Consider the following 22,556-nt stretch of genomic DNA (forward strand, 5'->3'; position numbering starts at 1 on the left):
AGTTGAGTCTTAATTACTCCAGTGGGCAGCTAACACCACTTGCTGTGATTGGAGACAAAATAGAAATAGTTACTCCCTTGCAACCCTTATGCCTTCTTATAGCTGAATTCAAATACAGAACAAGTTAGATTCAAAGTTAACCCAGAAAGGCAGAATTACACTTCTTAGATGGAATCATTTGTAACTGATTACATTTGCAAAGGTATCTAATGATCTCGTTCATGACAAATTTCAAGTCATAGACTAACTTGCTACCCCATATCAATGACATCCCTATAAATTCTGTAATGACATACAATTTGCATTGATGTCCCTTGAGATATATAGAAAGACTGGTCTAATACCTGCTATTAGCTACAGCAATACATCAGGTAAACAGAAAATCTGTTCTTGGGTAGTTATTTCTGAAGGCTAAATACTGAAGTCTTTGTAAACCTGCAGTGTTCATTGATCACAGAATTATATTAGCATTTAAGGGTGGGAACGTTTCTGCCCTCTGGGAAACATTAACAGGGTCAAGATATAAGCCAGCCTCATTCATTTAAACTTGGTTTCAAATGCACTTTAAGTCTTAGCAACAGGAAAATAGGTTTTCACAGTATTTGAAAAATTGTAGTTTTAGATAAGCTTATATAATGAAGAACATTTTGTGGTATGTTAACACTGCTTCACTACATATTGATATGTCCTGATGTTTTAATCATGTAACAGCAACACAAATTCAGTCTGCATGGTCAATGACACACTCACCTCCCCAGCGCTCATCACACACTGTGAACAAGGTGGTTTTATTGGCTAATCCTGGGAACACACTGCTGCACTCCATAACAATAGCCTGAGGAATCATTATGATGCAGGACACAATCCAGATAATTATAATGCTGTTCCTTGCTCGCTTGGCTGTGCTTTTAAACATCAAAGGGTGACAAATTGCATACCATCGATCCAAAGCAATGCAGCTAAGTGTTAGTACAGACACAGAGACTGAAACTGTCTAGAAAAAAAAAAGGAAATATCATGTAAATAGACAGCTTTTATAATTCTTTTTTATAATTTTAAATTTCTTATCATTTTTCCCCCAAAGTTTAAAAAATATCTCAGTTTTCAACACAGTTAGGTCTTTAACTGCAATTCTTAAATAGAAATTATTCTCAGAAAAAGACTCCAGTTAAAATCACTTCTTACAGAATTTCAGCAGATATCCTCATCTGCTGCAGTCTCACTTGAATCAACAGCCAATTCTCAGATTAGGATCCTACCCAAACTGAGTAGGAGTAGCAGGGTTAAACTCTGAAGAAGCAAATTTATACAACTTAGATTTTGCAAAATTTTATCTGAAAAATTACTTCTAAATAGGAGACAACAAATTAAATTATTTTTCTCTGTAGAACAATTTTGTTTATTTGTTTTCTATGTTACATTTGAATACCAGTACCATCATTTAGCCTTTTCAGTTTTCACAGGAACAATGTAAATTCAAGGTCTCAGGAACAAACCACAACAATCAGCAGACAAAGTCATCCTACCTTTCTATCCAGTACAGGAACTAAACTCTCACTTTGGGTTTATTCTTTCACTCTGTACACTAAGTGATTGTTCAACTTTACCTTCAGATTTTTCTTTCACTATAATGGAGGCTTTGAAAGATGTTTAGTGAGTTTGATTCCATCAAGTAGATGGGACAGTGTGGCTCTTCAGCCTTACAGGTACCTACTTGAGATATAAATTGTGCTGGAGGCACAGAGCTGATCATCTGCATACATTCATAATTCTGCTTAATTATTTTGATTTATAATGAGTGAAAGGCCAAGCACTTGTCATTCTAGTATGCCCCATCACTTCATCTAGCCTGCTATTCTTAGAAAAGATATTTGTGAATCATTTTTATGCAAATGATCTCACAACTAATAAATCCACTAGTAATGAGTGGTGGCAGTTATTGCTTAAGGCAGACAATCTGATCAAACCCCAGTGAACCAGGATGCCTTGATTATTTCTAAAATGTGCAACGTAAATCATTAGACATATAAGAAAGCTCAGACTCCCTTCAGAAGTTTGGAGTCTCTATCCTGGACACTTCTGTAGATGTTTTAGAAACACTCACCCAGAGTATAAATGACTGTAATTCTATTCACAGGCATTTTTATTGCTTTATATCACCTCTGGTTTATTCAAACAGATCACAAAAAGTGAAGGGGAAGGATGTTGCCCAAGTCTAACAATCAGATGGACCAAGAACAACATTTATTAATCAAAAACATATTTACAAGTGGAAGAGTCCTTTAATCCTCAGCAGGTACCCTGAGATATCCGCTTCAGTAGCAGGGATAGACATCCATCAGATTATCACTATTAAGGAGATGCTATTCTTTCTCTTTCTGGTAACATGGGAAATGTGTACACAAATGCAGTAATATAATACCTGCAAGTAGGGAATCGCTTTGCAGAGGGACTGCCCAAAAAACCAAGTTTCTGTGATGTCCACTACTAAAGTTGCTGGAAGACAAGTAATTGTGACCAGAATGTCAGCCAGAGAGAGATTCACTATGAAATAGTTGGTTACTGTCCTCATATGATGATTCTTCCACACTGCAATGCAAACTGAATTTGGAAACACAAGTTAGCGAGACAGAACTGACTTAGGGAATGCTTCAACAGGGAAATTGCTTTGCAGAATTAAGGAAATATTTGTGTCCTCTGGTTAATACAGAAAATGGCAATACTCAGTTCAGGGTAAGAACCATGTGTTTTCTCTCAAAGAGAGGATCTTTCTCTTTTTAAAGAGAGCATCTTAGTACACAAAGAATAGTTTTCCACAGACCACAGCAAGGGAAATAATCTGATACATAAACCAGTTCACTTTAAGTACTGTTTTCACTACCTATTCACACAACATTCTTCGTATCTATTGTAGTCCATTGGCTCTAATCTATGGCAATTTACATATACATTTGTAGAAGTTTATCTTTCTCTTATGACAGTGTGATGCTTAATTCAAATTGCTACCATGCGGAATCTTGTAAACTGTATCAAGATGAAGGTTTTCTAAAACATTTTGCTGGGCGTAATGCATCTGCAGAGTACCTCTAGCTTTTGTCTGGGCAACTGAATTTTGAAGTAAATAAAGGTAATTTTTGCTGTATTAAACACTACCTACTTTAAATGTGGTATATTTTGATGATGATCACTGTGATCAAAAGCAGCATGTAGCGTGCACTCTACAGTCTGTGCATTTAAAGATGGTTTTGTATCTTTTCTCTCTTTTTCAATTCTAAAGGCTTTTACAAATAAAGCAAATCACTCCTTTAACTCCTTTAGTTGCACTAAATTCATAAGCTAATAAATTCAAAGTGGCAAAATTGAGTCTGAGAAATTAGCCTTAACAAAAAAAATCAGATTTTAATAACTTTGGAAGAAAAACCCTAAAAGATTTTAGTAATCAATAGCTTTTGAATGTTTTAGATTCAGTCATCACAAGCTCTTTAAAATCTGATGCAAATTTTTTTCCATAAACACTACAAATTTGTAAGAAAACAGCACAACTGACTGTACATCAAAGCTTCCTGTAAACAGTAATTCATCCACTGTGCAAATCCAGATGAAGAGGCAAATCTGTCAGGACATAGCACCATGCTTAATTTAGATATATTAAACAGATCACAAAATGCCAAGGAATAGTCAGAAGGGTCTTCACATTGTTGTATGAATCTCAGATTGAATCATCCAGAGTTAAGGCAGCCTTTTAGTAAGCTGGTTAAAACGTCTGGGGGAAAAAAAGTACAGACTTAAGACACATAAGCTCTTGTGATCAGTTGCTTCCTTAGATCCTAGGAAGGATGGCATGCCTGAAAGTTTGTGTCCATCTTCCAGCTCTGCCAGTACTCCTAATAAAATATATCACTTCATTCTACAAAACTTGTCTTGCTTAAGTCTTTAGAGCAACACAGTTACAGCAAGACTACCACTAAGCCATTGCTGACAGAGATCAGTTATATTTGAAGATTTTAAAACACTTTTTAAAGTGTTGTAGTGTTTAACTATCTTTCCTATTAAAAAAAAATAAATATCATCTTATGCCTTATCTACCTTTCTTGGCTTGTTCTTTGTCTTGAGTGGAATCAATATTGAAAGTATGGTCCGCTCACAGGGCAAGTGGCAGTGTTTTTGCTTTACTTATTTATTCTGTCAATAGACAAAAGTTAAATAAAATACTGTTTGAAAAGTTCAGTAGTCAATTACTTTATTCTCATGCTATGGTTTCAGCAGTCCCACATTCTACTTGATTCAGACAAGTAAATTGTTTTCAGCACAGGATGTCAGTGCCTAAAGATGCCAGGTTGCATTCTTATGTTGACCTGTTTGGGAAAAGCACTTGAACATAAATATTATCTCTGGTAAAACAAATTTATTCTGTTAACAAATGTGAGGTCAATCTCATTGGCAGCAAACTGTACCAGAAATCATTTCGTAGCATTTTACATGTTGGGTTCAGAGCTTTCCATCAGTATGAGAAAATGAAGCCTCTTAATACCCCAGACAGATAAGAAAATATTATCACTTTTATCTTTGATGCAAGAAAACTGAAGCACAGAGCATAAGTTGCTGAAGGCCATACAGTAAATCGGGCACAGAATAAGAAACTTAGACTCCTAATTCCCAGCTCCATCCTAGGCCTTCCATATCACACTGGCTTAATACAAATGAAATTTAGATGAACTCCTAATAGATACCTGCTATTCCTTAGAGAAACATAAAAAACTCCTCCCCTTGGTACTCAGGGAGTAGCAGTATGCAAGAAAGCCAGTGTACAGAAAGGAGCTCTGAAATCCTGGGAATTCTAATCTATGGGACCAGAAGCACCTGAAAGGTGAAGAAATAATAACTAACAAGCACGGAAATACAGAATAATTTGTTACTTCAGATTTCTTTGATCATGGTTTTGTGATTCCCCTTTTGATATCACCCATTCTGCATAGCACGGACCATTTTCCAATCTTTGTATAGCAAATCATGCAAAAGCATCTTAATTAGCGTGTTTACATACCACCAAAATAATTAAGTAACCCAGAAACTCACAAAAAAATGAATTTGTGCATGAATGGATGTTGAGTTTTGGGAGAAAAAGCACTGTACAAAGAAGCCAGCTCGTTGCCCTCTGCTGGTTGCAGTTTCGTTTTCAAGCTGTGCAAGCATTGGTCATGTTTTCTTTCAGTAAGGCTAAACAGAAGTGTGAAGATTTGCTATGTGTTATTTCAGTAGCACAGAATGGTATGTGACATACAGGTAGCTTAATATAATCCTTCTAGACTCGATGTCTTTCCCAGTCTCCTACAGTACAAGGTTATTCAGGAGTCTCAGACAACAGCTTCTGACCTAGCAGATCACTGAGAAAAATATTCCAGCCTATATTCAAAATCTTTTATGCAAAATAGTCTGACTATGCCAGTGAATACATTCAAACTAGTTAAGTATCAGAACAAAATAACTTTATATACTCTCACTCCTTCAAATGTGCATTTTCATCCTAAGTGGTTATGTAGAGAAGTGGAGGCACTGAGCTCCTGCAAAAACTCTAAAACATGCCAGGGAAAGGAAGTTCCATGAAATGGGAAAAGTCATATGCCTATTTAGAGTGAAACAGCAGAGAGCTGTTGCTTTCCAGTGAGCTTGGAGAAGAGAAGCAAGGATATAGTAAAGATTCTCAAGTGAGGGTGTATTTTATCAAAAAACACTCCAAAACCTCATGGGAGATGAGGACAGCACCAGCCTTCAAAAAAGACTTGGTAGACACCACAGAATTAAGAGGATGCCTGTTTAGTTGAGGTACAAATTAATGGCCTGAATTGAGCTCTTCAGGCCTCTGCTGAAAATCTGTGCAATAGTAAAAAAAAAAAGTTCAGAATAAATCCTCAATTTAATATTATATGAAAATCTTTCATGCAAGCTTTGATGCTCCCAGCTATAAATAGGAGTAACGAAGAAAGTGGGACAATTAGGTATTAACAGAGGCATTGAAGAAGAGAGGATCAGAATTTTAAAAATTTTAAGAGAAATGTGAAAGGAGACTGTGAAACATGCTCCCGCTGTGCACACTTTTCCTGGCTGCTAGAAACAAATTACCTGCCCAGTGCATTTTATTATTTTCCGTATTTTAGGTTTTTATTTTACAAAACACCCCACCGTTGCAGTTAATAATTTTGCTGCAAAAGAAATCGTGTGGGCAGATTTCACAAAGAGCTGTTATTTTTGTAATGGTTAGGAGCTAAAAATCCGGCTCTTGGCACTCTGTCGCTTCACTGCTGAGCCTTTAATTTCCCTCCAGCAGAATCAAGAGCTTTAAGGAAAGCGATGGCTATTCCTGCCTCTGCCACACGGTGTCAGTGAAGTCTCAGAAACGAGCTGGAGTTGCCAGGCTGGCAGTGTTAGGAAACATTTGTGGAAGCCTTACCCAGCCCAGGCGAGTTCTCTGGTAGTGAAGCTTGATGTTTCAGACCCCATCTTTCAAACATTCGTGACCTACGGACTCTCAGAAAACCTCATGCAAGTCCCAGGCAGGACTAAAGATGACAAATCCAAATCAAAGGTAAAAATTTAAGGCAGATACTAGTAGAAGTCCACTAAGAAAGCTGCATATATCTCATTATATTCCTGAAGGAAAACCCTTTTAAATATGCTGGAATGGTGAGAGTAGTATTTTCCATCTACAGATTTAATCCCTGTTGGTTTGGTGTCCTCGGGCATTTTAATTAAAGACTGTAATGCCATCTATCCAATTAGCATATCCCATTGTATCTCAAGCTGAATATAAATACAACACAAAGGCTCCAGCTGGTATAAAATGCAGCTGCTTCTCTCCTGGAAGATTTCTGATGTCTTGAGCATATTATACATTGTGCTGTGGTCCTTCCACTGATGGACTGCTTGATCATCTGAAAATCTATTTTCTTCGTGTCAAACCTAAGTCATTTCTCTAGCACTCCAAAAGTCTTGTTCACCTCTTATTCAGTGGGTCATCTTCAAGAGTTAATTCTTGGCCAAAATAGAAATGTAATTTTCACAACAAGGAATACCTGGCATTTCCTTATATAAATTAATTACACTACCTCTTATCTCATTTTTGGTGAACAATATTGATGAACAGATTGGTAGAAACAAAGGATTATATTTTTTTTCCCATTATGCTAAACTTCAATGATTTTATTTTGCTCTGGCAATTCATTATCACAATTTTTTGAATAAAATATCACAATATGGCCACTCAGAAGTTATTTGGTTGTAATGCTGTGATTATAAACACTGGTCATCAACATCTGCATGAGGCAGAAAGCTTCTAAAGAGCTTTATGCTTTCACAATATTCTATAATCAGAGACTAAAAAAAAAAAAAGAAAAAAAAGAAAAAAAGAAAAAAAAAAAGAAAAAAGAAAAGAAAAAAAGGTTAAAATTTCTTTGAGTTACGTTATTTATTCTCTGCCTCCTATCCCCACAAAAATACTTCCCCCCTGGCAATTAATTGGTTCTTCATATGGCATTCTTCCCCTTGGTCTTTTTTGGTGATGCCATTACCTACTGTGAATCAAGGTTTGGGTGGTGGGGCACTGAGTAACACAATCATATTGAAAGGAAGGCTGAACACATAGGCTAACAGATGGGGTTCTGGAGAGCTGGAGCCTCTGTGGAAACACTGAGTCAATGCATATTGTTGGAAGGATAAACACTGTCATTTAAACTACTCTCATTATGAGCAATAATGAATCCTGATTGAGCATTCTTCTGCTTTAACATGAGAGTCTATAAATTAGGTGCTTAAGACTAAACTTATTTTGGTTTAGGAAGGCTTTCCATGAGTCTTTCTATAACTTTATTGATGATCTTGATTAAGGGGTGAGAAGCACTTAAACTAAATTGTGGAGTATATTTAATTAGCAGTTTTTGAAACCAGCAGTAAGATCAAAAGATCTAAAACAGGGATTTCTTCTGTGAACAGAAAGATAACTCCTTCCTAGGCTGTTCATCTTTCACCCACTATTAAGCTCTAAACACTCCCATTACTTCATTTTTTACATAACTAATCTTATCTGAAGAAAGGGAGTCCAACATAACATCACATTTTGTTGAAAAAGTAATAGAAAGAATGATATAAAAGAAAGATGGTTTTATATGTATATAATAAAGGAAATTTTGAAAAAATCCTACAGATGGTAATAATGTCCAGCAGATAAGACCTGTCCTTGAATTTGTGATGTGGTAGCTGAAAAGATGGACAGTACTCTGGGCTGTAAACATTAAGGAATTACATAGCCTGACAGGGAGGTGACAGGTCCTCATCAACAGGACACACCACATGTGTCAACAAATCTGAACAAAATCATGAAAGTATGACAAAAGGGGTAGGTGGTTAGGTCATGCTCCCTATGTATCACACATAAACAAGTATATCTGTGTATGAGCCATCACTTTTTTTGGAGGGTAAAACTCTAGAAAAAATACTAAACTGTAAGAAATACAGCAGCATAACATTGAACATATGAAATCTGAAATTATTTCACTGAATATCAGCTTCGCTGAAATGAACGAGGAACTGTCCCCCATGAAAAACAGAGAGCCTGCATAAATAAGGCAGCTATAAAGCAAGTAGTTTGCCTTCAGCATCGTATTTTCTGAGGTGTTTTTCAACTACCAAGTGCTACAATGTGCTCAGGCTTTTAAAGAAACTTAGGAACTCAGGGTTGTGGGTTACTCATGTTCCCCAACCCACTTCTGTATTTTTTGTACTGCCTCATTATTATGGTACTAGAGAAGAATATAAGAACTAAATTCTGCTTGCTGGAAGCTTCTCTCTAGAGATTACAGTGGGACAGCCATCTCACTGGCACAGGATTCATTTTCTAACTCAGTCACATTACACAACATTAGTCAATTAACAACCTTATGGAAATGGGAGCAGATCAGCTATACTATAAAAACAGACTGCCAGATATGCCAGGTTTGGTCAGCTCTGGAGGAATTAAAAGATACCATTACAGTTTCCTGAGCTAATTGTACTGATTAACACAGACAGATTTCTTTTAAATTGTCCCACCATGCACACACACACACAAACAAATCATTAGAAGCATAAATTGGAGCCCTGGATACCGCTGCAGAGCTGGCCATACTGAAAGATCATTTATTTCATAATCACACTTGATGCACTTATTTTTCTGCCTAAAGTAACAATGAAAAGCCTACAAAATCATTACACCTATTTTGTCTTAAAGATGGAAGGATCATGTAGCTGTCACACTGAACATGACACTACAATAAAAGATTTCACTTCTTTATGATTCAATTTAAAACTTCATGACTCATCAAAATTAAGGTACAGCTGAAATGCTGTACAATTTTGAAACCATACACATCAAACTCCATGTCAGTCAACATAAAATGGAGTTGTACTAGGAAAAGCCCTTCAGTGTCCTAATGTTGATGTAAGGAATTCCTTTGGTTTAGACCACACACAAAAAAATAATAATACAATCCACTATGCCAGTGAAATGAGACAGCAAATACCTTGCTTTGTATACAACTTAGAAATCTGTACCATGAATCCACATTACCAGTGTATTCCCCAAACTGGGCTAAAATCCTTGGAGTCTTTCTGCAGTGAGAGCACAGCTCTGCCAAGGCTGAGTGCACCTCTAGGCTCTGCAGCCTCTTAACCCTGCCCAGGGGTGAACTGTGTGCTGGAGGACAGCTCTGGTACAGGGCAGCACATAAATTAGGATCAGGCTGCTGGGAACAGAGTTTTTGGAGAAAGATGTGAAACATCTCTTCTGGGGGTCACCTCTTCTTCTGGGAGCTATGTTTAAGCTCAGGTTCTCACCCTTAGCTCAGGCAAAGACCACATTGTACCTTGCTGATTTTTGTTGTAATCCTCACCCACAGACTTGATTTTCTGGCTTAAACTCAGACCTGCTTTATCACTGTGAATTTGTCTGGCAATTGCTGGGAGATGACTGAGCTCTGGTAAATATCACCAAACCTACTATGCTCCCAGGCACTGTTAGGTTGGTTGGTGAGTACTCTGTCAACCTTGCTGATGCCCTCAGCTCCTGCCTCACCTTCCTCAGGGGAAGAGTTCATTCTAGATCTTCTCTGGCAAATCCCACTTGTGAGACCTACAGTAAGTAAATCACCTGCTAATGTTAAAAAAAAAAAAAAAAAGTTTCACTTGATATGGAACAAAGAAAGTAGAAAGTAAGTAACACTTTAAATACAAAGAAACATTCCAAAACCTTCTGATTTTGGGAAAGATGGTGAGTTAAAGAAGTGTCCTGGTTTGGTCCAGGATAAAGCTAATTTTCTGTGTCGTAATTTTGCTTTCACCTAAGTCTCTTGTAAGTAGCTGTACTTGCTGAAATTAACAGGAAGTTTCTCAGTCAGTGTCTGCTTATAGGACTCATAATGCTTTATCCTGAAAGTGAAAACTGCTTTTGCTTTGTTTGGTAATACTCCAAATTCATTTCTGTCTGAAGAGTACTTCACTAACCTAAGGGAAAGCTGTGTTAGTCTGTGTTCAGCTCCTGGCAGACAGGGCTTTTCTGGGTTTAGTGGTCTTGGAGTCATGCAGTTGCTGAAAATCTCTGCTGAGTTACTTTCCTTCTTCCATAGGCAAAGGATTCTTTCCAAACATCAGTCACAATATAAAAATAATACAAAGCAGCATCAAGGTTGCACCTGTTTTGTATCTAAACAGAAGAGGTGGTCTTCAGAAATATCACTCCATTTCTAAGGAGTAAATCTTGAAAGTAAAATGAAACAAATCCAAACCCATCCAAGATATAAAGCATTTCTTGCAGCTCACCTTCCTTCAGTCTTGGGCACTGCCCTTTTTCCCAGTTGGGTTCAATAGGACTGCACTATTCAAATTAGGCAGAGTTGCCTTTGGACACAAAGAATGGCAAGGGGAAACAGAGCTGCCTCTATTCTGGACTCTGGTCAGAAAGCTCACAGAGTGGAACTAGTTACACATCTGGATATAAGAAGCTAGAAATAAAAGAGCATAATTTCGAATCACTTCATCTTTTAATGCTATTCTACTTTATCTACAAGGATAAGCATGACTCAGTAATCCTCTTATTATGCAAACACCAGTGCATTTCAGTTGATACTTGAAGTTCATAATTTGAGCTCACATACTCTGTATCCTAGGTAGATGGACTGTATATATATTGTATCATTTCCTGTGTGGTATCTTTTAAAAAATGATAGAGCAACTCTAGTTATTCTTCATGCAACAGATAAAGGTGACTGTCATTCTCATATTACAAAAGCAAAGCCCTTTAAGTGTCAGACTCCCCAAGTAATCTGAACAAAATTAAATGTAGTAATTTAAAACATGATTAAATTAAATATGGCTCATCTGTGGCAATCAAATAGGATTCCTGAAGACCATGGCAGCATTTAAGAGAATATATTTCTCATCCACTTCTACCACACATGCACATATGCATAGATCTCCATATTCACCAGATGCCTTAAGAATGATAACTGAGCAGCATGTGAGACAGTTGCCTATTGATAGGCATTCGCTAGAACCACAGCATTAAAAATACACACAGACCTTTCCTTCTCCAGCCCTAAAAAAAAAAACAAACTAAAATGAATAAAAAACATATGAATGCTGTGGAGGTCTAAGGACAAACTCTTTGAGGAAAGGACCACAGTTGGGTTCCGTACAGATCTCAGTTTAACTGTTACTGTAAAGCAGATAGCACTACCCAGAGAACAGTAATTCTCTGTCAGTTAAATTTGATATAATTCTCAGTTGGAAAGGATAACAAGTGCCACCAAACTGTGTGTATAAAGAAAGTTTATTAAATCTTCCACTGATGTACTGCATGATCTCTTAGCCTTGGAAGACAGCAGTGCTGAGGACTTTCAAGCTAGGTGCTGGCAAGCTGTGTGTGCTCAGCATCTCAGCTCCTGCCAGCTCTGGGGAGGGCTGCCAAGAGGCCCAGCAGCCCAGCTGGTGGGACACCAGAAGACTTCTTGTGCTGCATTTGGTCTTCAATCAAATCAGGTGACCTCTGCTGTACATTTTGATTTTGATGAATGCATGTTCCCTGAAGGAAACCATTTCATTAGAAAAGTTCTGTAACATGCAAATTAATAACTTAAATGAGAAGCATTCTTTACCTGTATAAATGGAGTTAGATGCATGGAGCTGTACATTACCTATGGGTCCCTTGTGGTCTTATTCCAGTTATCAAATGCTGCTAATGGTTAGTGTGTAATGATTATGTCATTAAACAGAGACCTCCATACATCCTAAAAAGATCTTTCCTTGTTTAAGTATCTAGTTTCCTATTTCTAAGCAATGATTTTATTTTTCAAATAAAGAAGAAACAGGTATTTACAGTCAGCATCCACTCTCCATTAAGAAATCCTGTTTTGCGCCATTAAGAAATCCTTTGCACTAGCTGTGCAAAGTAGTTGCAAGAGTTTCATTGCTGTGCAGTAGTAAAGAAATCTTTTAGTATTGTTTGCAAAACAGACAGTCCTTATCCTCAACAGCTACTCTGCTTCTAGTGACTGAGTGAAGAGAACAGAATACTGAAGTTATCATCCAGGTTTCAGATTTTCTGAATGTTCATGTAAATATGTTCTGAAAACATCTTCTGTTTCTTCTCAGTCTCTTGCACTGAAATCTCTGGTGAGCAGCCAGCATGGGCACACATGAGAAACAATTTGATGAAGCACTTGAATATAAACATGCAACTTGCACTCAAATGCAGAGACTTGCTGACCATTTTAATTTTAGCTGTTTGCACAGCAGCTCAGTCTATGTCAATTCTCCCAATTAAACTGAAAGCTGAATAGCAATGCAGACCTTGTTACATGCAACTATAAGTATTATGCCTGCAGTGCAGCTCACTCAAGAGGCCAGTAGATGTCAATCAAAGTTCAAACTTCTGATTCTACCCTTGGTTGTTAATTAGCTGTCAGAACACTTCAATCAAGTTTACTACCGATATCTGAAGGACGTGCTATGCCTTCCACTTGCACAGATGTCATTGCTGGGACACAGCAAGGATGTTCATCCCATTTGAATGCATAAATTAAAATAAGAGGCAAAAATATAATTTTTTCAGTACCACATAGGAAAGACAGGGTATTTTCTGGTTAATTAAGTGCTATCTGAATAGGTCATGGAAAAAAAAAAAACCACAAAAAAAACCCAGAAGCATTGACTTCACATGCCACACTAGTCAAACAGATACAATATAAACAGAGGATCACACTGATTCATTAAGGATGATACCATAAAGAACTACTAGCCACTAGAACTCTCTTTAGAACCACTTCTGCTCTTCTTCAAGAAGGTCCATGACTAAATTCCAGATTCACCTTGAACATAGATTTTTAAAGAAGGAAAAAACAGCTTCTCAGAGACTTCAATGTGTGCTCTATTTTAGATTTTCAGTGGTAGGCAAATAAAGTTTCACAAATATGTCTTTGGAAGGAGCATTAGACCACATGAATTTCTCTCCTCAGAATCGTGTGAGCCTGCAATCAGTGCAGTATGAGCTTTCCTACATAAAGATGAGATGGTGTTCAGCTAACGAACACCTGCACCTGCAGATCCCATAAACAACTTCCTGGTAAACAGCAGCAGCAGTTTGGTGGGTGAGGTCCATGCAATGCACAAATGCAGTTTTAAAAAGCAAACACCCCAGTCAGCAAGTGACCAGGAAAAGGAAAGGTGGCTGGATAGCCAAATCTTAGCTTCCAGCCCAAGCAAAAACGTAACATAGAGAAATTTCAATGAGGAGCAGGTCTGCATCAGCTCTTCCATGGTCTCAACTTGTAAATGCACAGAAGAAAGTTTTTCTCCTCGTGGCTTCAGGGGAAAAAGGTGTCAACAGGGTGAGACCTCCTCCTATAGCTCAATATTTGGTCTTGAATCTTTAAAAAGATAGAGGGCAGGCTGTTTACAGAATGGGTGGAAGCAAATTCGTGGACTCAGGTAGTTCTCCTAAAACCGTCTTTGCTCAAGATCAGAATGAAGAACTTCAAAGTACAGCCTCTTGGCGAGCGCTATTATGTTTACAATGCCAGTCAAGCTGCTGGCTGCCGAGAGAACAGTCCCAGGCTCCTGATAAGCCCTAAAGTAACCTCTTTGGTTGAACGCTCACTTCTTTGGCCAACGTGCACAGTGGATGTTTACACCCAGTTAGTGCACAATTCCAGAAATATAATTTATTAATATATATATATTAATATATATAATATAATATATATAATAACATGATCACTCGGTTGCCTCGAAAAATGTTCCTGTCGGCTACACTCTGATTTGCATCTTGCCTTGGGAAGCCTTGAGACCTCGCAGGCGAGAGCCCTGAGAAGCATAAATCCTTCTGAAAAAGATGAATGGAAAACCCGTATGGCAGGGCGGGGCGCACGAGCTCCGTTCATGAAAATGTCACCGATGTAAATAAAACAGAGGCAGCGGGGGGTGGCCGCAGCCCGGGGGACTCTGGCGGCGCCACCGACTGTCGCACCGCGCAGGGCCTCATTCACAAACGCGGAGCTGATTAACACCGAGGGCGTCCCCGCTCAACATCAAACCCAAGGGTAGGGCTGCGGGGAGGGGGCTGGGAATAAAAGGGAGCTGCGGAGGTGGGGAGGCAGCCGCATGACCCCGGGGGTGCGTATGCATGCGCCTGTTCTCCCTCCCCCCTTCCCCCGCCGCTCCCCCGCCGCTCCCCCGCGCCGACACAGCTCGGAAAGAACCTCAGGCGAGGGGACGGACCCCCGCCCCCCTCCCGCTCCGCGGGGGAGCGGCTCCGCTAGGGATGGGGAAGACGGGGACAGGAGGGTCTGGCCGTCGAGAGCCCGCCCACCACCCGTCCCGGCGGCTCCCGTAAGCGCTCCTGGTTCCCTCCACCGCCGCCCCAGCTAAAACCGTGCCCGCCCGCCCGCCCCTGCCCTCGGCCCCCCATCACGGCGGGAAGGCTCCCCGCTCCCGCTCCCGGTGAAGGCAGCCGCCCCCGGCAGCCCCCGCCCGCCGCCTCCTTCACGCATGAATGGGAGCGCGAGGAGGTGGGCGCCGAGGCCCCGCCCCGCCTCGCTCCCATCAATGAGAGCCTGGGAAGTACCACCCCGCGCGCCGCGGAGAGCGCGAGTGTGGCCGTTACTGCGCTCCGCGCTCCCGCCCGGCGGCGGCTGCGGGCAGCGAGAGCCGCCGTACCGAACCGTACCGAACCGTACCGAGCCGTACCGAGCCGTACCGAGCCGTACTGAGCCGTGCCGTGCCCTGCCGTGCCCTGCCGAGCCCTGCCGAGCCCTGCCGTGCCCTGCCGTGCCCTGCCGAGCCCTGCCGAGCCCTACCGAGACGTACCGAGACGTACCGTACCGTACCGTGCCGAGCCCACTCTGCCGGAGCCCCCGTCTCTGTCCCTCAGAAAACACCGCCCGTTTGTTATTGGCACCGCAGCGGTCCGGGGCTGTCAGCGGGAGCAGCAGCCTCCCGGGAGGGCTGAGAGGCGGAGCCGCTGGCAGAGGCGGGTGAGCCCTAGGAGGTGTGTGGGGGGTAGGTTTAGCACCTCGGGACAGGAGGAGCCCGGCAGCTTTCGGCTTTCCTTCACCGGTCCCTACACTGAGCTCCGCCGGGCCCTCGCCACCCGTCCAGCCCCGGCAGCGAGCGGCTGCCGCCCAGCCGGGGGGATGGATCAGCTTTCCACGGCCCCTTCCCCACAGCCTCAACTTTCCCCCGCAGCTGGGTGGGGACACCCGCCTTTCCAGGGCGGGAAGCGAAACCCGTCCCCGCTTTTTCAACCACCATCTGTGCAAACACCACTTCGGTAAGATGGACCGGGAAGTTAAGGGGAGCGCGACTCACCCAGGACGTTCCCGACAAGAGCCACAATGAATACGACGATGTAGCCGGCGATCAGCGCCCATTCATACTCCTTGGGATGGAGATACTCCTTCCAGAGGTATCGCAGGAATTCCTCATCGTCGTAGTCGGAGGAAGAGGTTAAAAAAGCCTCCCGTGTTTCGTTTAGCTCCGACCCGGCTGTCCAGTTGCAGCACGGTGGGGATCCATCCTCGGGCTGAATCCCGGACATCCCTGGTAGCTGCTCCGAGCGCTGGGGGAAAAAAACCCCAAAACCACAAAACAAACCCCACAACAGAAAACCTCAAACAAAATAAGCCTCGACCCAGACCGTCTCAGAGCATCCGATCTTTCTCTCGCCCGTCCATCGAGGCTTGTGTTTGTCAATGCGAAAAGCGGGGTGTGGGGAGAAAAATGACGCGGGAACTTACGGGAGCCAATGCGGGAACAGACTGGGGATCCGCGTCGGTCCCCTACCCGCCCTGACCAACCTTTTTTCCCGGTGGGGTAGGGGGTGCAGCCTTCACGAACGCGGAGGCTGCACCCCCTGCCCCACCGGGAAAAAAGGTTGGTCAGGATAGGTTGCAAGTCTCGGATGTCGGGCTGCACCTGCCCCCCCTGGAAAAGTCACGTCCATTTCGGACGAAACCGATTTTCGTTCCCCAAACCATGCAGGCACACTACACACAAACACACTCCTCGCATCTCCGCACCTCCTCCCATTCCCATACCCGCATACCGACCCTTCTCTCGGCTCGTCCACCCTTCTTCCGACTCTGGTTCCCCTCGGTTTCCCATCCTCTCTGTCACTTCTCCTTACCTTTCTACATTAAATACCAGAGATATTCACGATACTTGTAGATTAAAAGCGGCGGAAGACTGCTGTGTAAGGAAGCACAGGGGGAAAGGAGCCATTAAAAACGAGTGGCTAATGAGGCTGTCTCCTTTCTGTGCCCCCTTGAAAGTTGGGCTGAGTATGGGACTAAAAAGGAGGAATTAACCCCGATGGGAAAATCCTTAAGAGCACTGATAGAAGAAGCGTGGGGTATCACTGGATCTGGAGACTGTGAGAGCTCTCTGTCGACCTGAGTCTAACATGCAGACTCTGCACTGAGGTTGTTCCAAACATCCAGCTTGGGATCTCAAGGCAGCAGCTGCCTCTTAGCTATTCTGAATGGAGCTACAGGGGCAGAAAAGCGATTCAGGAAGAGTCCAGAGTACAAGTTAAACAGCGTGACGGGATTCCTGGCTTCTGGTCATTGCTTCTTGAATTATTTTCATACTTTGCTCAGTGTGCAGTTCCCAAAAGAGATAGGTCTGTATCTCTCTCTCCCTGACTGAAAAATACCCAAACAAACAAAAACCCCACACAAACAAACCAAACAAAACCACAAACAAACAACAAAAACCCAACCCCCCAGACCTCTTATTCGGGTAACCAATTAATTTCTCAGCTAAATAAGAGTCTGATATAAGCACCACTTCCCTTGTGAAATGACACCCCTCTCTTACTTAAGCATATCAGTACAAGGGCTGCACCTCCATAGGAATTGTTATGCTGGGACTCTATGTCCAACACATAAGTGTAATAGAGTGGCAGATATTCATTGTCACTGTAGAGCTTAGCTCTAGACAATCCTCTAGGCTCCTGATTTGTTCTTTATGAGTGTGCAACCTTTTTTATTGCCTTCAAAGTCCAGGACAGCATACTTGGTCCTGGTATACCTGCATCTATTTCTACAGACCTGCTGTCTTCATTTTACTTCCCTGTAAAATAAAGGAGAAAATCTCTTTCCTATTCCAAAGGGAAGTTGAGTGGACTTTTTAGGCTAGATACATTAAAGGATGAGATGTACTCAGATACACAGCTAGGATCAGCACCCATATTACATAAATTAGAAAGGCTTTGAAGGCATCATAAATAATCATTAGATAACTGCAACTAATGAAAACACTTAAGGTTATATTAGTTGGGGTATGAGTTTTGAGAAGTGATTTAACCTCCCCTGAGAATGGTGGAATGTGGGTCTACTTGGTACACAAAAAGAGATGTATTTAAGGAGCTAGTCATGGTCTTTCCTAGTGTGCAAGATGCTTAGAGCATTACCATTCAGTAACAACCACACCCATGCTCCACTTAATTTCATGTATAAAAGGTTGGACCATAATTCCAATATTTGCTTACAAGATGCCATAAAGTCTGAAACAGGTAAGCATACAGTAACTTTTTCTTCCTTCCTTATCAATATGAAGGAATTGAATCTAAAAGGTATAAATATTAAGAAGCAGCATGATTTTACAAAAAATACATCCTAGGGCTCATTATTTTTTCAACAAGATAACAAGTTTGATTGATAATGACATAAAAAATTGATTATGCAGATTGATAAAATGCATAAATTTGGTATTCCTAGAGCACCATGAGACATTTACTTTAACTGATACAGCACATTCTGATTAGGAAGGCAGGATAATAAAAAGCCAGTATGGCACACATTATAAAGATGAAGAATGGGCTCACTAAGAGATCTCAGGATGAAATATTAGGTAAAGAATCACCACTGAGCTTGTGCATTTCTACTGTCAGTTCCTGCTCCTGTTACACTCATTGTTCAATGACCTTGAAGAAGCTGGGAGGTAATTCAAAGATCAGAGGTAATCAGCTAACACATAACCTCATCACCAATCTGTATCCAGAAAGCTTCATGTGATCCTTGGTGGTACAAAGAAGTATAACTCTGATAACAGGTTAAGATATATAGAAATATGAGTGAAACTTGACTGAGCAAAAATATTCACCACATACAAAACTTGGCTACCAAGGAAATACTTTTCAGATTGCATTGTTTTAGCCATACATTTGCAAATCAAGATCAAATGCCTTTCTAAAAGAAAAGTGTTAACTGAAATGGGAATTCAGAAATGTTGCATGACCTGCAGTAAGCAAGAGGTCAGACTGGATTATTATGTTAGTCCCCTCTAGCTTTCTAATTTGTGGAAGTGTGTGAGCAAAACAGATTTAACTGATTAATTTTAGTGCTGATTTATTTTTATTTTAATTATACTACTTGCATCCAGACTAGTGTAACAGTTTAATTGATTCCTTTCATATGCAAGTCAACAGCAGCAAGTGTTCAAAAGTATGAAATTCTTATTTTGTTAATGATGTTGGGTTTTTTTCCAGTTCAAAACTTGTTTAACTTGATTTTACAAACTTTTACAAACAAAGAATATAACAACTCCCCAGCACTTAAAAGAAGCATAAATCCAAGGTCATATCTATTAACCTTCTTATCTCAGGAGAGTACTGGCTGGTACTTTATTTAGCTAAAAGGTTCTCATACATTGATATCTCTTCTAATCCATAACTTTCCATCACTAATCCAAAAATACTGAAATGAAATTACCAGCCCCAGAAGATATGCCTTATGGCTTCCAGTGCCACTTATTATATGATATTAGATGATATGAATATAAATCAAACACAATTTTCTGCTTTATTGCATCTGATAGCTCACAGGAACTGACATTCATAGAGCAAAAACCAAGCCTACTTCAGCATTCAAGTTTATTGCTTTGTCAAACACATTTTCTCCCTCCATAATAAAAATTCTATTGCAGAGTTACATTTTTATTAATCACACAAATAGGCAGCATTTTTCATATCTTAGAGACTAGCACTTTAATTTTAAAATCTATTTGATTCAGAGGACTAGGTCCATACTTCTCTAATATCGTATTAAATTAGGAACCTCTTATCAAAGAGGTATTAATTTTAAATTTTTTGCAAACTTGTGTTGAGAAGCAGCTGAGCCAGAGGGTTTCTGTTCAGCATTTGCTGGACGTTTTAACAGGTGCTTTCATTTTTGGGAAGCAAAACACATAGGCACTGCTGCTGAGGAGAAATAGACTGTGGTATTGGCAATAGAGACAGATTGTGTGAACACATCCTTCCTTCTCTTCCTTTTTCTGTTCCCTTACCCTCTCTAATGGAATATGCCACGTGGCAGTTCAATAGAACCCCTCCAGCCTCACTGTTTATTTACCTGAGCAATCATGTTCCAGATTCTGTCTGTGAAGCTCCTCTGGTATCTTTCCTCCTATAATGGTATTTCAAGGTGGAAGTGCTGCTGCCTTGGCAGCAGCACTAAGTAGTTCCTGAGAAGCAGATGGGCTATGATCAACTAAATAGTGATGAAGGGAAGACAATAAATGAGAAAGTAGACAGGAGCTAAGAGCAAGAGAGGAATACTGATAGAAAAAGCCAGATTTGGAAAGCTATGCAGCCATAAAATTCAGTGGGGTAATAAGGGTATTAACTGCCTGACAATAAAGTGTAAAGACCCACAGAAGAAAAAAAGAATACTGTATTTTTAAAATTTATTTTAATAATTAATTAATCAGCAAGTTTTATAGATGAACATAATGATGCTCCATCACACAGTGCATCTGCAGTACTGCATTTCCTTTAGTCCTCATCTTGGTTTAGCATTGGGTATTGAACTGTAGGTTGAAGAGGCAACATGAGAGACATAATTCAAACCTGCTGCTGAATTTTTTGAGTCACTAATGATATAAGAAGCATTTAACCTTATTTAGCCAACTTCAGGCATTTTTCTCCTTGAGTGTAGAAAGCTGGATCCTGCTCAGCAGTATCCTGTTTTAAACAATGCAACATCTTGCTAAGGTACCATCACCCAAATATAGCAAGGATATCAGTTATGGTCTATTGATTCATTAGCTCACTGGCACCATTAAAATGAGGCCAAGCTAAGAGAACTCTCTCTGTTTCTTGCAGTGATCAGATAAGAAAGATCAGCAGTAGGTTAGATCATGCCAACTTCATTATTAGTATCCATTGATGCAGAATGTATTTGAAGTGAAAAAGTCTGATTCTAGTTTCATTCACGGCAAATTAGAAGCAATTTCATTCATGTCAGTAGAGTTATGCTGCTCTGAAACAAATGAAAATAATACATTGCATAGTTGTGCAAATACAGATGAACTGAAAGTAATATAAGAACCTTAGTCTCAGGGAAAATTCTGTTGTGAAACCTACAAAAGAATTGCCCAGAATAATTTCTGTGTTCAGGTATTATTTCCAAGGCTATACAACTCATACAAAAAAAAAAGTACAATACAAAAAAAAAAAAAGAGTACATTGCTCCTCCATGCTTTTTGTTGGCCATTTGCTTATTAAAGGCCAAGTACTAAAAGGACTATGGAAAAAAACTCTTTTTGATATATGAAAATGAATGTTTTAGGTGCCGCATTCACTCCTCCACCAAATCTGCAAATATATAAAAATAAACATATTTAATGATCAGGGCACAGATCCAACCTTGTCATTAAAAATTACAATACACTTTTCCCAAAGAGGTCTCTTGAACTGTTTACAGAATCTGAAAGAAAGGTCACAGAATCCTAGAATGCTATTTGGTTGGAAGATTCCTTAAAGATCATGCAGTTCTGACCCCCCTGCATGAGCAAGGACACCTTGCACTCGATCAGGTTGCTCAAGGCCCCATCCAGCCTGGCCTTGAACACTTCTTAGCAAGGGGCATCATAGTTTCCCTGGGCAACATGTGCTAGTGTCTCACCACCCTCAAATTAAAGAATTTCTTCCTAATGTCTAACCTAAATCTCCTCTATTCGAGTTTAAAGCCATTGCCCCTTGTTATATGATGTCCCATGTCTGTTTATTTTTTGTTAAAAGAAGGAGGGGCAATGATAATTTCAGACAGCAAGCATAAATAAATAAAAAAGAAAAAGCTCTTACCTTAATGTTTATGTGAATATTGGAACACAGTGTTGTAGACAAGTCAAACTTATTACATTAAATTAAATTTGCCAAGGCAAATTTATTACAAGTCCATCAAAGATGTTAAATGAAGCAGTTTGGATGCAACGTTGTACTTGAGCTCTGAAGCCAGACAAAAGACAACTCCAAATATAATCTGCTTCTTAAAAATAATTTCTCTAGCATCTGCTCCTGACCCATTTGGAAGCGGCACAGGATTTTTGGTGTGATCTGAGACAAGATGGATGATTTCATATTAAGTGTTTTGAGGAATGAGAAGAAAGATCTGCTAGGCTTTTTTTTTTTTCTTGCTTTTTTTTTCTTTTAACTGTTTTAAAGGAAGTAAAGGCTTTTCAAACCAATTTAGCACAAAACACATTTATGTTAAAGATTTTCTCATGTCAATTAAATCTCTGTACAACATGCAGCAAAGAACAATCTGCATCCTGCAGAATGTGCATTTTAAGATAAATTAAGACAGGTTAAGAATTGGAAACAAAACAGTCACAAAGATAATTTAAGTGACATATCACTTCTCTTTTTATTATGAAAGCTAAATGACATCAACCTTTATTACAGACTATAACTTTTATTTTCTGTATGCAGGTTCACTGACCTACTTACATAAGATCATACCAAAAGTACAACATTATTTTATTGGTTTCATTAGACTGGTTCTTACTTTATTCTGTAATCCCTCAGAAATCAGGTCATATTGCATGAGGTCAAAGATCCCTCTAGTCAGAATTACCTCTCTGGAATCTTAGGTCTCCTGATCCAGCAATAGATTTATACTGGCAAATTTTACCACTTTGAGAAATAATTATTTATTTCTACTGTTTCTCTTCTCCCCTTGAGCCTATTATTAACC

General features: G+C 40.1%; 1 protein-coding gene across 1 annotated transcript in view; it reads right to left on the reverse strand.

The window, feature by feature from the left end:
- HCRTR2 (hypocretin receptor 2) overlaps positions 1-16,371 on the reverse strand; it is a 33,592-nt gene extending 17,221 nt beyond the window's left edge. Inside the window, exons 1-3 of the mRNA XM_071741703.1 lie at positions 15,889-16,371; positions 2,423-2,601; positions 751-994 (exon numbers count right to left, since the gene is read on the reverse strand). Of these exons, the coding sequence (XP_071597804.1) occupies positions 751-994; positions 2,423-2,601; positions 15,889-16,117 (652 nt within the window). The 5' untranslated portion in view covers positions 16,118-16,371. The remainder of the gene's footprint in view (positions 1-750; positions 995-2,422; positions 2,602-15,888) is intronic.
- Positions 16,372-22,556: the final 6,185 nt, after the last annotated feature.

Source organism: Heliangelus exortis, chromosome 3 (assembly GCF_036169615.1).
Source record: "Heliangelus exortis chromosome 3, bHelExo1.hap1, whole genome shotgun sequence".
NCBI classification, from domain to species: domain Eukaryota; kingdom Metazoa; phylum Chordata; class Aves; order Apodiformes; family Trochilidae; genus Heliangelus; species Heliangelus exortis.